A 17,267-nucleotide genomic window follows, 5' to 3' on the forward strand; every position below is an offset into this window, starting at 1 on the left:
TTCTCAGTCCTCCTAGGCAAAAATGACGTCTGTAAGTTCACATGGTTACAAAATAGATGGACTCTATTTTGAGAAATATATTTATGGCACATAAATTGTTGCTAAATTGACTTATTCAAACAATTACAGTGTGTGTAGCTACCTCCCCAATTAAAGTTCATATCTGGCTAAGGTAATCAGTTGGTGCATTTGTGAGCATGCAATTACAATCTGCCTAATAATTACACATTTTTAAATCATACTTTTCACACACTAGCTGGCTCATTCGTTATATGGACAGGGTGTTACGCCATGAAAGAATTCATTCAGTAGAGCTCAATGACTTGTGTCTTTCTTTCCTTGGGTACACTGCCCAAGTGTTTGCTTTTTGCACACTTCTGCTCCCAACTGCGGGATCTGGACTTAGCCCCTTTTAACATGTCTTTGTCAGAAAGTCGATGAATACCTAATCTTCAAACCCAGCGTAAAAGCCTCTTGTGGTCCACATCGTTGTCCTAAAAACTCCTAGCAGCATGTACCTGAAGAAAAAGCTGGCAGCAGCAGCCTTTATGTGTTAATTACACATGCGAAGCCCATTATGCGGAGAAAGGGCACCTGCTGGCAGTGCAAATGACTAGAACCTGCCCTTCCTGTGCAGTGAGTAAATTGAAGGTTCATTTCTACAGGAGATAATAGTTTTTAGATTCCGTTCCGTGTATCCTCGACATAGGCACATACTTAACATTTAAATCATCTGCAGAGGAACAAGCTTCCTTTAAATCTACATGTTTCAGTTCCTAGCACTTCACTTAAAAACGCTAGTTATCCCGGCTGGTTCCTTACTCCCGCTTAAACGGGGAGAAGACGTCACACAGAACTCACTCTTAAAAAACAAACAGCCAAGCTCCACACTAAGAGCCACACTTAAAATATGATATCATATGACACAGTAAGTTTAAGGGTTTTTTTCTGAGAAGGACTTGTTAAAATGCTGGGGGGCAGAGAGAGGCTGTTTCTATGTTTTCAAATAATTCCCAAAAGTGCATTAAGCACCACACTGCCACAAACACTTCTGCTACAGAGGGAGACCCGGAAGGCCAGCCAGTAGACCTTGCCAGTAAAGACAAAGGCATTGAGTCCCTCAGCCTTTTCTGAGTCCATCATCTGACTATGTGACCACGCAGCAGCAGGTCCATGCTTTCGTTGTGCTGTCCTTTTACTTCCAAGCCTGTAGAAGCCTCGCATTACCCTTTACATCCCTCCGTTTAACTCCTGCCAGGCTTTGGTCTTAGTAATTCCATCCCTGCGTGCCCAGGCAACAGTTCCATTAACTCCATAACGGGGCTTGAAAGTTTAACTTCTCTGGGAAGCCTAAGGTAAGGCCACTCTTTCTGGGCAAACTTCATCTCCCTGCTTCGTACACAGAGGGAAGGGAAAAAAAAAAAGGGCAAGTCACACAAACTGAGCGTGGGAAGCACTAACTAACAGCTGAGCAATGAAAAGCAGCAGCATCTTAAACTTCCTCTCTGTTAATTACTCAGAGTGCTCATCCACCATTCCTGCGCACAGCAAACGGGAGAGAAGATGTTATGGCTGATTAGGCTAAACTGTTTGACCTTGCGCTAGAAAAGAAGTAAAAACTGAGAGACTGTTTGAGGGGCACCATAGACAAGCTTCTGAACTATTAACCACAGGGTCCAAGACATATGCCTAACGACACGCAAACCTGCAGACCCCAACAGTGAATAAGGAGGCTTCTTAGGCCACCTGGACAGTGTGGAATCATAGAATAGGTTGGAAGGAACCGCAGGAGGGAACTGGTCCAAGCTCCCGGTCGAAACAGGGCCAGCTTTGACATTATATGAGGTTGCTCATGGGCTGTGCCAAAATTTGTCACATCATGATAATGAATAAGTTTTTGAAAGGTTTACATTCATTCCCCAAAATAAGGTAAATATCATGTTCTAAACACACACTGATAATAAAAGATCACCGCAGGAAAATGAATAGCTTTCCCCCACCTCCAACAGAAGTTCAGGAAAGCAGAAAAATGAGAGCATTTTCTGCACTGTACCCTCTACTGTTGGAGACTTAATTCACATTTTAACATTTAACACAGGCACGCTGAAAACAGATTTTAATTACACAATATCTAAGTTGCAGCATTCTGTAGTAACCACTCATATTAGAGTATTTGAACACACTGATAGACAATTATATCTTGCCATTAAAGTAATTTTTTTTACTTACTAGGTTGGTTGTTTCCTTAACACACCATATATTTTTAGAGTAACAGTTGCATCATAAGAGGACTTCAGACTTACTATACAGAAATGTGAAAACTGTTGTGAATCTAAGTGATATAGATGCATATATATAATATTTATACATACACACATATATATAGCCTTACCAACAGTAGTCCAATAGATGTGGGGGCAGAACAGGAATGTAAACATGCTGCCAGAACATCGGGTAGAGCATAGCTGCAGACCCATGAATGCAGGCAGTTAACTGAAAAACACATATTAAGACAGGTTCATAAATAAGACAAAAACCAAGCTTAAAAAGGTAAAGTTAGAAGAAAAAAGTAAAGAATCGATTCTGCTTTCATATCAACATGCTTTATTACAAAATATACAGTGCTCTTGTTAAAAAAAAGGGTATTGGTGGTGAAGCATGACTGGTTTATGGTGGTTGTCAGTTGACCGACTCTGTAAACAGCTGAGAACATGATTCGTTCAACAAACAAAACCTGCAAGGAACACCCAGTGTTCTATAAAGTGACAGAAACATGGAAATGAAAACACAAAGAGAACTAAAAAAGAGTAAAGGCAAATCCCCCAATCCTGATAATTACCATCCATTAAGTATCATAAAACTGCATAGAAATTATAACACAAACACTAAAAAATATCTGAGCTCAGGAAGATACAATGTGAGTGGCATACATTCCTTAAGAATATATCATACTAAACACAGTAATTAAATTTTTATTTTTTAAAAGGGATTTTTACCTAATTGCCCTTCACCAAATCATTTGATCCATTGAATTTCTCAGTTATATTTTTAAAAACTCATTCAGAATAGTTTTGATGTTGGCAGGTACTGAATGAAAAAGATCACAAATTGCAAACACAAGTGCCAGTCAAGCCATGGGGAGAATCCTCACAGAGCTTTGGAGGAAATTAACGTCTCTCAGTCCTATTTCAAACGATAATTAATAATTTGGAAAAGAAGATAAGCAGGATATTTGTCACATTCACTAAGGATATTAAAATGGAGAAGGTGGTAATCCTCAATAAGGAAATCTCAGCAAAAGCTATAGTCAAAATACCGTAAGAAGGGGCTATGAACATCCACACATGTACACACACATACACTTGGGAAAACACAAAAATAAATCTGAACTCTCATACAAATAGACACATACAAAGAAAAGACTAAGTGGTGACAGGCAATCACATCCACCCTGAAAGTGTTTTGCAGTTTAGAGTGTCTTTTAATCTCAAATGATGCCCAGCACAAGTACTACCATATGTTTCACACAAGCCTACCAGTTATTTGAAGGTACGACAAAATCAAGCATATAATGCTTGTCTGGACAATAGGAAGGAGGGAGAACACTGCTTACAAATACTGAAAAGACAAATTCTAAAGGACTGAGGTCCTTGTGGTCGCCTGAAGTTGTGCGAGATGAAACTAAGCAAAGACAAATCGTGACATTAATCCTAATTCAGTTAGATGTGGTGTAACCTTAAAAAAAAAAAGATAACCCTCATTATTATTGATTCCCATTAAGACAGACTACTGAATTATATACCTCTTCATAGGGAACCCATGACTGGTAAAGAAACTGGTCTAGATGAGCTAATGCAGTCTCTTAAGGCTCCACGTCAGGGAAAATGAGCTACAACTCTGGATGTAGTTTGGCTTACGTTCAGTGCCAAAGCCTTTATGTAATTCCAAAGCAGTTTCTCTAAGTAACAGAACCTTGTTTTCTGCTTAAAATGCAGGTCCATTAGGCCAGAACATGGAAGACATGCACATATTTTATGTGTTATTTTTAAGCCTCTGAACAATACAGATCTGGATAAGCAAAGAGAATGCACCAAGGAACATGGATTTTTTGGGAGAATTACTGTGCTTCTCGGCACTGCGGTTCAGACAAGAACCATGGTGAGGTACGAGCTTTGCAAGCAGATGTTTTTCAAAAGCAGAAAAGTGACTATAAAGATGAACCAAAATATACTTTGCAATTTACAGCTCAAAATAGACACAGATTTTTTTAAAATAATTTAGAACCTAAGACCCTGTATGCCGAGTGTAAATCCATACAGGACTTTAATGATAAAAATTCCAGACATAAAACCCCTCAAGTTGAAAAGCCAGAATTTTAACCTATACCTTGTGCCTAGTTGAGAGATATTGTTATTGTGGCTAAAATAGATGAATAATATGTCTGTTAAATAATGTTTTTGAGTTCCAATCATCCCTATCACCTAATCAAGGAAAACCTAAGAAAAAGAACAGCCTACTAAGTCAGATCAAAAATCCCTTGTCTCGCAGTATTCTGTCCAACAGTGGTCAACACAAATTACTAAAACCACTGATCAACACATTCATCAATAGAATTGGTCTTTCCCATTTTCTCAGTCCCCACCAGCTTGCAGCTCACACTTCATGTGCCAATGAATTCAAATAAATACACTGAAAAGTGCTGCCCCGTCTCTTCATTTTGAGCCTGTTCCCTCACAGTTTTAATGTGTGCTCTGAGTTTTGAGCATTTTGAGACAATAAATAAAAAAAAAAACAAACCCAAAACTTCCTACCTGTCTTCTAAGGGCCACACATGATTTTCTCTATTTCTGTCAAGTTCCCTGCCTCCTTAGTATCTTCAGCAGGCTGAGTGAAGAGCTCTAATCTACTCTGCTTTCCCTAATTGAGAGATTATTTTGTACATTTGCTTGTTCTCATTACCCTTCTCTGTACTTTTCACTGGGTTACTTTATCATTTTTTATTTGGAGTAGGTAAGAATTCATGCAATATTCACAATGTGGGCAAGCCATGAACATATCTAGTGGCATTATGCCTTCTTTTTTGTTCTCTACTCCCTTTATAATAATTTCTTGGCTTCTAAGCCTTCAACTGAGTAATAAGCTGGCATTTTCGTAGATCAATCTCTCTCTCTCCTCTTTAAAAAACACTCCAGTATCTCTTTCTGAGTTGTAATAATTACTTCAGTTATTCAGACCATGATTGCTTACACAGCTAGAAGTGTTTTCTCCCATAAGCATTATTTTATATTTATCCACGCTATGCAACAAAATGACTGCTACAACATTTGTTCCCCTTTTTAAATTTTTTTTTCATGAGGACATTGAACAGGTTCCAGAATAGAGCACTGCTGGACTGCTTAGCAACTTCCAGGATTAGGAAAACTGATAATTTTTCCCACCCTTTTTCCCTCAACCTTTTAGCCCATTGTTTACTCTCAAGAGGATCAAACTCTCCTATGCCATGAAAATTTCTTTAATAGCTTTGAAGAACTCAACATTGTTCAATCTTATCTACGTTTTTAAAGATTTTTAAGATTTGAGGCATGGATTTCTCTTGCAAAGGTCATGTTTACTCCTCCCCAGTAGCCTTTGTTTATGCATTCGTTAGTTCTAGTCCTCATTGTGACAGGTTTCAAGTTTTTTCAGAGAAATATAGCTCAAAAAACTGTAATTTCCTTATGGGAGAATGCTATCACACCCAACTTTCAACTCCAAATATAAATTTCTGAAATCAGATCTTACTTGTCAGATTCATATCTCTTCTGGTGTTTCTTTTTCCAGAATCTATTTTGATCTTACTTTCTTCAGACTTCAGCAGCTGCATTTTGTGTGCAGCAAGGAAGCTTCTACACAGAAACCTGCTCACTGCTGTACAGTTGTCCCACTTACTAGGACTGCAAACAAAACCTGTTTGCATCCCTGGTTTCTGTCTTGTCTATTATGTCCACCTCTTGGCCTACATTCTTTACAAATTCTCTACCGCATTGAGCCATAAATAATTTGGCCAAAAATTTTCTTGAATTACTGACACTCATCTGCACAAATAGTACTGTTTCATCTCTATTCATCTTAACACCCACTTCAGTATCTCCACAATTTCATTAAACTCTCTCAAGAAATACTGATAAAATCTGGAGGTACAGTCTTGTCTGACCCTCTTTTAATATCCCTTAGATTTTCACTTATGTCTCCCATGAAAGCTACACAGTCACTGCTCCCCCTGGCACTGCTTGATTTGGCAAGTGTCATAACAAGAGGGTCCACAAAGCTCTAAAGCATCCCAGTGCTGATAACGTGTTTCCATAAGTGAGAATATGCAAGAATTTAAATGAGATTTAAACCACCGTCCTCAGGAAATAGCGTCTTTGGAAGCAGACAGGGTACAGCAAGTATCTGAACAAGTACCTGTTCAGTCCTTCTCAACAAGAAAGCTCTTTATTAGCAGGTGAACATTATTTCATGGTCCATATGGGATGGAAATACTAGTATGTTGGGACACTAATTAAAGCAAAAGTTAGAAGCTACAAAATCTTGAATTTATTCTATATTTATGACGAACACTAAAGATTTATCCCTATCCCATTATATGTCAATTTATTTTTATATTATTCCTACTGCAGAAGATGCTCCTCTCTCACAGATGAGACAAAAGGCATAGCCTCATTCCAAAATACGCAGTAGGAAAAAAGGGCATGCTTTCCTACTGTAGTTTTTCCTCTATATTCCTAAATCCTTTATGTTTTCTGTTTCTGTTCTCCAAATCAAAGAGATGTCTGGAAAAAATACTGTTTAAAGATTTAATTCTTACTTAAAAATTGCTTCTATGAGGATCAAATGGATTAATTCCTGGCATTATTATATAACATGGTTGCTGCTGTAGAGGGGTGAACTCAGTAATCCAAGGAGGCCCCTTCCAAGCCCCCCTCCCATTGGTTTTAAAACTCAGCAAGAAAAGATTAAACAGACATAATGCTCAACACTGCAGACATCTGAGCAGAACCTGTCACTTATTTTTGAGATGTACTCCCACCTTGCTCTCTGGCATGAATTCAAATAACATACTACTACCACGGGTAAGCACCAGTACTGTCCTTCAACTCTGCCAAGATAAGGGCTCATAAAAAAGAAACAGCATATTTGCTGGAGACCTCACCTGATTAGTGATTGCCATACAGAAAACAAGCACTTAATAATAAGGCAGCCTGAGAAATGCCCAACTGTCAAAACTATAGGAATCCAGCATTTTGAAATAAGATTAGTTCCACTACCTCAGCTTCCTGCAGCTGTTGCTAGAGAATGTAAAAAGACAGCTATGTAAGAAAGACACTGATTCACTAATTCATTTTTCACAGTTTTATATTTAATACTCCAAAAGCCTTATTTGAGCAAATTAAATCAATGGGATTTTGTCACACATATAAAAGTTATAAACTGATGTTGAATTACAATAGGCCATTTTCCAGTGCCTTTCTCTCTCTCCCCTGACACATATACACTGCACAGTTTTACAGATGTGGTACATGGCTACAAATGTGCAATATATACTGGAAAAAATGACCATCTTTTGCGTGTTTGTAAGACCATTTTTCTGCATTACTCAAGAATAAAAACCAAAGTAGAAAGCTTAAGACTGAGCTATGTAAGACTTAAGCAGCGAAAGCAGGGCTGTTGCAAAGGCTGTGTATGAAAGTGAAGACCTACACTGGCAGGTCATAAGGACAGCAACAGAGCTCTCGGGAAGGAAGAGCTTGTTCATTTAAAACAGTAGTTGTAAGACTGCTATAGAACAAGAACTGTGCAAGCTCTTAGCTATGTTGCATCACAAGGACATTTGGTGAATGGCACTAATCATACGTTGTCTTCTTCTAAGGACCACCGTTCCCTTATCCTCAGAGCCCTGAGGCATGTCAGAAACCAACCAGGGAATAACAGGTTGTGTATCAGGGCTTTCCGTGACACGGAAGAAGTGACACGGCAAGCTCTCAGCTCCCAGGAACAAGAGAGCATCCATGTCAGAATTTTTTGCTTGGTGCTAACACTCAAAAAATAACAGAAACATTACTTAAAGAAATTCACCTCAGTATGATGGAGCCAAAACAAACATCACAGAAATTCACAAGTTTAAGTCTTTTAAGAGTCATCAGGCTTCATGTAAGCCTCCTTGTTATAATGAGAGAAAACCTGCTGCTGCCCTTACCACACATAGTTAACAAACCTTGTTGAGGCAGGGCTGCATGAGCAAGTTATGATGGAAGAGAGAATACAGGATGCAAGGAAAGCTCTTGTTTCATTTTTGCAACAGCATGCTCCCAGCAGCAGGTGGTCTTTTGCCAAGCACAGGGGGTTTTATGCATTTTGGTTCATATCTGGCTTTCCATGAGTAGGTAGATCACAGAATACATAAAGAAATTTAACATGAATAATGGCTCTAACATTTTGAGAAATTATTTGAGTTTCCTTTTGTAGGGAAAAAAGAAAAAAATCCAAGAATACAGCAATAATTCTTCCATAGGTTCAGTAGACATGGGTTATAAATTTGCTAATAAACACAGCCTCATTCAGTTACCTCTAAATCTTATTCAACTCAACTGTATTAAGGATATTTCAAATCAAAATTTGAATTTGATATGACATACTCTAGCACAGAATTCATTCCACCATAAAAGACTTTCTATCCAGGACTGTTTAATTTTCCCTCTCTTACCTGATATTAAATTCAAGCCTTAAGTATGAAGTGTGCCATGTCTCTCAAAGTTAAAAGAAATTAGCCACAAGTAGGTCCCTTCCACTTTTTTGCTAGAAAACTGAAAAATAAAAACAAAGAAACCAATCCCGCTCACCACCACGCCACCCTCACTTTACTTTGAGAATTCTCAGTTTGGTACGTTTCCAGTTACAAGGTCTTGGCTTCCGCTGAGCACAGTTTGAAATAAAATAATGCAGCTTGTTCCTACTGCTGGAACACGCAGAGCAGAGCGTGCAGGCAAGGAATCGCTGGCTCCGGCCCAACACTTCAAACCTGTCTTACACTGTCACTCCAATCTTGGAGCAGTTTATATATAAAGTTGTAAGATAAGAACACACAGTATGAATACCCCTCCCTACCGAAGAACCAGACATGCTTTTATCTTGGACAGAGGCAAAAGGAAGAGAAATAGCAGAAAGACAGGAAAGAAAACACAACCCTACTTGTGAAATGGCTCATTAAGGAAGGCAAAGTGACAGGTAAGTAATTTTTCTTCCCAGGCTCTGTCACAAAGGGAGAGATTAAACCAACCAACCACACGAATTTTGAAATCCTTTGGATAGCCGTTCTCTTCTTTCCTCCTCTCTGATAACTTACTATTCTTTTCATTCTTTAGGTTTCCGAAATAAACACCTCTCTTCTTCATTTTATTCAATTACCAGGCCTGGATGTATTTTTGCTTATTTTAGTAGGGAGGACATAGAACACTTGGCAGATATAAAAGTTAAGATTTTACAAGTTTTCTATGCTATTACACTTTGTAATACTTAAATCCTTTTGGTTAAATATGGGATTGATTGTAAATATTTAATAATTATTAATAGGTCCCAGAAATTATTCTAACTCTCCCAGTTTCACTTACCTTTCAAAATTATATTGTTATAGTTATTCTGAGATTAAGTATGAGGTCTTACTCTCTTCCATTTTTCTGCCCTGTATTGACAGACCATCCTTACATGATTTTACATCTATAATTTCAGCCTTCCATAGTATTTACAATTCCATGAAGCAGTTTTAATCTCAAACACAAGTAGGTCACAGTCATACAGTAAGAGACTAGTTAATATCATACAAAATGGAAATGGAAGCTTGTGTTTTAGAAAGGACCGCTCAAGTACTTAGTCCATAGCACTCGAAAGCAAAATTAGTCAAACCATTTTATGCTCGTCATTCATAAAGGAAAGCAATCAATACCCATTAACAGAGCAAACAGAATGAAAACTTACCATTTTCTGTTAGAAAGAAAATCGCAATCTTATTGACTGATAAACCTTGAAATGCATAACACAAAACTTTGAACTGAATCAAGCTGTGTGCTTGTTTTGATGTCCAGCCATTTTTAGACAAGAGTACTCTAGAGTATTCAGGAGCTTTCATCTCTCAGACCCTTGATGGAGCCTAAGTAGCATTAAGACTACACCTTATCAAACAAAACTGCAAAAATGTGGATTGTCAATATATTTTAGCCTGCTCCTTCGGTCCATCCAGAGTAGGTCACTGGAACATCCATTTGACAGTATCATTTACCTATTTTTTTCCTGTCAAGTAAATTACGAAAAAGGGACTTCACTATGGCATAAATGTTTGTACAGTTATGCACCAAACAACCCCAAGAATTCCTGTATCCAAAAAACCCTTTTTCATTTGAACATTAGAGGCCAACAGAAGTTCAGTAAATTCATCACACAGAACCACGGAATTGAGCTGAGGTTGCATAGCCGAGGTTGGAAGGGGGACCTGGAGATCATCAGATCATTTCCTGTACATGACTGTCATTTTAAAAAAAGTACTGTGAATAGAAGAAATTGTTCTGCATTCTACTTACAGTGCTCAGCTTGCTACAACAAATGAGGATGCGGCGTTCATACAGCATACTGGCATAGAGATGAAGCATGTTGTTGACATCAACTGCTACAAAATACTCTGTCAGATTTCTCTGGGAAGAGAGAAAATAATTTTTGATTCATGATATTACAAAAACAAGTGTCCTTAACAAAAAAAATAACCAAATTTCATCCTCCTATTATGCTACATTCAGTACGTGGCTTAACGAAACAAAGCAGTATGTCATCTTATGTCAGGATACTTTTTAATTGCAATACCTTTCCCCTAACTTTTGGAGAGTTAGGTCTTGGAATAATAAAATTGATGATGGTTCACATACAGCTTCTTAAATACAAGATACTTCTCTGAGAAAAAATATGCTCTGTCACTTTTATGGAAATTTCAAAGCTGCCTGATAAAGTACCAAAAAAAAATTATCTCACAACCCAACAATAAAACCAGCTCTCTCAGAAGATAATTCTAATACGACAAATTCAAACGTAAGCTCAGTCTATGCTAGAACAATTCTGATGATTGGAAATACACACGGGCATTTAACACACAAGCTAAAAACAGTTATACAGGTTGTCTGAATTCCTCACTTCGCACACTCAGACACACGTCTGCCCTTGGTGGAAGGCAGAAAGCACTTCCTTGGGGCGCTGGGGAAACTGAGGAACGAGACCGAGAATTCTCTCCCTCTGAAAATTTCAGTGGATGCCCATCTCTGAGGAAGAGGCAGGAGTCAAACATCCAATTTTACTTGAGTGATCAGTATGTTTGTATAGGATAAAGAAAATTAATTGCAGTAGAAGAATATTGTAAGCAAGGCACATTTGCAATCTGCCTTTAAAGTACAGCTAGAAAGACCAAGGCACAAGCAAGTAACACTGCCAAAACTTTACATATACACTTCCTAGGCAACACAGGTTTCTTCCTTGCTTTTCTGCTCAGAATATGAAAACGTACCTATGTAAAAATTATTGTAAATAACTGAAATTCAAAAAAGAAAATGGAGCAAGCTGCACAAGAGGCTATGGCCACTTCATCCCATCAGCCAGCAACATCATCCGTTCATCACTACCAACGTAACTGCCCTGTGCACATGCTGCAGTGGCATGAATCATGCACCATTTACTGAAAAATTAAGATGTCTTCTAATAAACAGCTGAATGTGATCCTAAGGTCTTTAATACCAAAACTAGAAAGCTATCATGTAAGTTACTTCATCAAAATGTATTATGTTACGAGGGGGTTTTATAGTGCAAGGAAAAAAAAAAAAGAAAAAAGGGGATTTTTGTTTGTAGACGGTATTTTCACTTCTTGAAAGTATTTTCACGAGGGGGGCATGGGGGGGCTGGGGGGCTGCAGAGGAAAGGGTAATACACACAAAAATGCTGAATTAAGGAATTTGTTTCCAAATAGCTTCTTACAGATATGAAAGGGTTGCTATATGATAAAGACGGTCTTATACGAAAAGCACATGTGAGAGCAAAATTAGATTAGTCATGAATTCAAGTGCAATCTTAATCATCGTTAAATAAAAAAGTGCAGAAAAGCAAAAAGCAAATATGATTTAGAAACTTAAAGAAGCTCAACAAAGCCTATTAGCACTTTTGACAGATCCAAAGATAACTCTAAACCCACCAATACTTGGCCTGAGAAGTCTGCCAAGATGCTTCATACTGTGCAAAAATATGTTCCACAGCTTGCCATCCAAACACAAAGAACTAAAGAAAAATTAAGCATTGTATTTGGAAGACTTTTGTACCAGTATCTAGATAGATAAAGACTAAGCTCATTATGGTTAGCTTCAAACATGTTAATATAAAACAATCATTCAGGTCTTTGTTACAGAAAAGCTATAGCCACAGACAGGTATATTCAAAGAAGAAAAAAAAAAAGCCAACACATTTTGCCAAAAACCTATTAAACTATCATGTACTTTTTCTGTATTTCTCATCCCATCTGTGCTGATTAGCATGATATTTTTGTCTAAACATAAGCTGTCTTCTCTACGGCTCTCCTTCCCCCTCTCACCCATCTTTCCACGACGCCAAAACACAGTGCATGACGACACAATTACTGCAAATAGTGTGAATTAAAAGAATTTTTAAGTAGCACTGAACTCCCTTTGATGCCACCCAAATTAGGGGCATGGCAAAAGGAGCCCATAATCCCTACATTCTGCCTGAAGATGTAGATATGCATGTGCATGGATGTGTTTATAAGGCAACAGTATCCACTAGTGAGAGGAAAACAGACATGGGGACTTGATTTGCAATTATTCTTTCATCAAGTTTACTGTAGCAAAATACTGGCTTTGACACAAAAATGTACCTTCAGATGGAAAGATTTATAAGGTTTTAGTCTTCTCTGCTCTCAGAAATTTGTCAATGACACCTGCGAAGCATGTGGGCTGTATGGTAATGTATTGATACTAAGGAAATTCACGTGTTAGCTCTAAGTTTTATTTATAAGAAAGCTGTCATCTTTGAAGATGAAATTGGGACTTACACATGTATTTTGAAAGACATGTCTCGTAAGTGACAAAACCATGAATGAGTTAAATAAATACAAGTGAAAGCGTTCCAATTTGCAGTATAATTGTTGTGTATTTTGTTTCCTAGGATTTAAACCTTTCTTGGGAGAGTAAAAAAGTGGAATTTTCAAAACAAAATATGGGAACAGATATCCCCACTCCTCTGAAAACTCACTGAGAGTGCTAAAAAATTCCCTTATGTTCCTTTGAAAGTTCATTCCTAGAGCAATCATCTATTTGATCATTTGCTATCTAATATCAGTAAATGCCCATGCACACTGACTTTTGAGATTAAAAAATATTCATGTACCTCTCTTCCTCCATCATCTAATGAAGAATTTCTCACTGAAGGAACAAAGCGATGAGTTCTCTCCTCTGCAAAGAATGAAGCTCAAACACAGTAAGATGGATTATTGTTCACTTATTTTAGTCTGCTCTCAAACACTTCATTTACAAGACTTCAGTAAATTTCCTATTAGAACAGGTCAATAGAACTGAGTCAGGTTTCCTTCTCCATCCTCCTATTGGAAATCCCTCATCTTATTCAGAAGTTTGTTTTCTTTGAAATATCACACATTCAAAATCTAACTCGGGTTAGGCAATCTGGTATGCCGCTAACACTCTTTTATAGTACCATGCTGTTCTTTGGGAGAACAAAATAATGAAGACAATACACTCATCAAATGGTGTAAATATAGAAATAAAAGGGGGGGATTTTAAGAAAAACAGGTAGCAAAAGATGAGTGAAAAATCAGACATTCTGAAATATAGGACTGAATGATACAAAAATACACCAGAACATCATCACCAAGAAAATGTCATCATTGCAGACTGCTAACGTACCTGATTATTTCTGACATACAACAGATACTACCAGGAAATTTACAGTCTTGCACTGTATTTCCTGCAACGAACCCAATTTACTTCCGAAGTCACAATGCGTTTACAAATCTTTCATATAACTTAAATCTTTTGAAAAAGTGAATGCTTAGCTGTTACATAAAAGTGTCCATGCTAAATGTTTTTGTGACTCATTAAACACATTGATCTGACACAAAGTCAGATAATTCCAGGAACTTTGTTAACATTCCAAATTGAGTTCTATGCAGCTCTCCATTAATCTTTACATACAACTTCAAAGTTTGGCACTACTAAAACTTTTGCTAATATGGGGTTTAAAACGTAATTACTGATAAGATACGTAGAATTTTGAATAAATCAAGCCAATTGATTAAAATCCATGAAGATTTATGCTCATTTAATGTCCTTGTATTATGCCCTAATACGCTCCAATTCTACATGAAAGTTGCATTAACAGACAGATAAAATCCTCACAAGAAATTACACAATACTCATTAGAAAAAAAATAAACAAAAGAAATGGCTGAGAAACAGAAGACAGTCAACTGCAACAACAGTTAGACCAATGGATTTGATTTTTAGTATTTTTCTTTCTTACAGTGAGCCCTAGCTTTTTAAATTTGGGTATATATATGGGCATACATATTTGTTAACTGGATTAAATGCTCTTCCACTTCTGCTCCCAGAGGTGCCCTGCACCAGGCCCTGCAAAGAGTCCATCCTTCACAGCGACATCGCTGCACAGGATACCCTACATCGAAACAGTCACATTCCCTCTGAGGCACATCAGCACCACTCAATGATTCACAGAGGATGCTTTTTAGCATCACACGGCACTCCCTCCCATGAAGGTGGAGCGTTCAGCTTTCAAAGGGTTTCCAACTCCTCCTGGCCCAAGGCCTCTGCTTTTATAGCAGCCTTTGATTCATCAGCATTCATCATGTCTCCTGCTCAAATGTTTTGGGAAGCTGACTCATACCTTTGAATAGAAAGCGAACATCACCAGCAGACATAACCAACAGAGCATAAATACAGCTATGCTTCCCGAGCCCTTACTGTGTAGCGTGTTATTAAGCTGTTCCGTATCAGTTAAAACAGGCGCAAGGCAGATGATCTACTTTTAATCCCTGCCACTGGTTCCTTACCATTACTAGCTCATTTCTCTCTGCTCTCCAATCTGCCTGCCTTCCTTGCTCTCCAGGTGATTTGAGGCTTATCAAGCAAAAATTGTTAAAATTTGAGATGATGAGCATAACAGATCAACATAAAATATAACCCCTACAAACAAGTAACTTCATATCTGGATTAGGACAGAACACATTCCCGATTCATAGCCAGTTTAGATTCAGGAAGTGACTCTTGAATTACTCCTAATGTATCATATTTCTGCAAAAATAAAGCACCTTAGAGGAAAAGTCACATTTATTAAATTCACTGACAGGATACGTGTCAGTATGAAAAGTCTACAACACGGAAAATCCAGCAACAATGTTGTAAAACAGAAACAAAAAGCCCCAAATGTTGTCTGCTATACAAATCATCTACAAATGGGATTAAATGTCTTGATGATTCCCTTTTCTTTCATGCCATAAATTGAGGTATATGGTACTCAGGCAGACTGCAAAATATTTAAGAAAGAAAACTGAGATGTCAGGCACAGAAATTGGCTAAGGGACATAGCAGGAGCATATTAAAGAGTATTTAAGAGAAGAAGAGAAGCACATGCCAGCACTGTCTTCCCACAGACCTATCAGCTGGCTAGGAATCTGAGGCATGCTGAAACACATACAAGACAACTTCGTGAGGCTTAAAAAGTCTCTGAAAACGTGGCCCTAAACCAGGTATGCTTGACATTTTCAGAAAGCCATCTAACAAAAGGATCATTTTTACTGGTCTCTTATGTCATTCTTTCAGAAGGGTCTCACTGTATGATTAGCAGATCTGCTTTTTTCTACCCATAGCAATCTGTCCATCAGTACTTTATCCTTAATACATTTCAGCTTTTAATCACAAATGCAGATTGCCAATTCTTGAATGCTATTGTGCAAATACGATACAGAAGGAAAACGTAATCACAAAGAAAAGAATGACCGTCTGAGCAACTACAGCTAATAATATACCTTGAAAGCAAAGAGCCTCGATATTCATCTGAATCAATACAAAATGCTTTAGCTAAGGATATATGATATCTGAATTCTGACAGCATCTTAAAGAACGAGGCAAGTTAATATCAAAGTGGTATCTGATCCTTCTTAATACTAGCAATATGGATGTTTGAAACATCAAACTCTTTCACTGAAAAGAAGAAAACAGACCCTGATTCAAGTTAGCTATAAAGGTGAAATACCTCAACAGACACTTGTCTTTTTTTTTTTTTAATATAAATTAAAGTCTTGGTAAAGTGGATGAAATTTCTTCCTATCATAATCCTGCATTTTTGTGTAATGGATGACTTTTGTAGTACTCACTCAAATGGCAGTCACAACTGCCTTGAGATTACTTTCAAGAATTTTTCATAGGCTTATTGTAGTGAGCGAATTTGCACACAAATTAACTCCAACATTGTTCTCTGAAACACCACCATACTGTTACATATAGTTACCAAATCACTGTTCTTTCCCCATTTTGAGTAGGCTAAAACTATAGATGTGTATTTTAAATTTCCTCATTTATTAGAACCAAGAAATTATGTAATGTTACCAGTATGTAATAAGAGTGGTGGTAATAATAAAAGCTTTAAATTTCTTAAATAAATACCTTGACTTACAGCTTAAGATAATTATGCTGTCAATTTGCTGTTCATTTGGTATCTTTTCTTAATTAAAATGGCAAACATTAAATTCTACTGTTACGTTGTACTTCAAAAGGCCTGTTACTCATGTACTTCCGCGGTTAGCAACACAATGTTTTCCACCCAATACTTCTTATAAATTAACCACTTAAAGTTTACTTCAACATCTAGCGATATTTTACAGAATATAATCTATGACTAGGCCAAACAGATTTTGCTGCTGACACTAAACAGAAATGGGAAAGTGCACGGTCCTCTAGAGTACTCACATTTTCAGGTATACTAGGAAGCTCTCTGATGTCAGGCACAGTAAAGTAAGAGTGCTAAAAAAAGAGCAAATATTGATTATTGCAATACTGTCAAAAGCAATCTAAACTTACTGCTTGGTATTAGCAACAGCAGTAATAGCAGTTGCTCAGCTAAGTAAAAATGACAGAACATTTGTTACCAACTACCAGTATGACT

The 17,267-nt window shown here is 37.5% G+C and overlaps 1 protein-coding gene across 5 annotated transcripts in view; it reads right to left on the bottom strand.

Annotated features, from left to right (window-relative positions):
- The window catches only part of DENND1A (DENN domain containing 1A), a 214,828-nt gene that overhangs the window by 103,268 nt on the left and 94,293 nt on the right, over positions 1-17,267 (bottom strand). For all 5 annotated transcript variants that reach the window (XM_059828997.1, XM_059828994.1, XM_059828996.1 and 2 more), the window contains exons 8-10: positions 17,072-17,125; positions 10,611-10,721; positions 2,393-2,493 (exon numbers count right to left, since the gene is read on the bottom strand). In XM_059828997.1, coding sequence (XP_059684980.1) covers positions 2,393-2,493; positions 10,611-10,721; positions 17,072-17,125 — 266 coding nt within the window. The remainder of the gene's footprint in view (positions 1-2,392; positions 2,494-10,610; positions 10,722-17,071; positions 17,126-17,267) is intronic.

Source organism: Gavia stellata, chromosome 24 (assembly GCF_030936135.1).
Source record: "Gavia stellata isolate bGavSte3 chromosome 24, bGavSte3.hap2, whole genome shotgun sequence".
Lineage (NCBI taxonomy): Eukaryota > Metazoa > Chordata > Aves > Gaviiformes > Gaviidae > Gavia > Gavia stellata.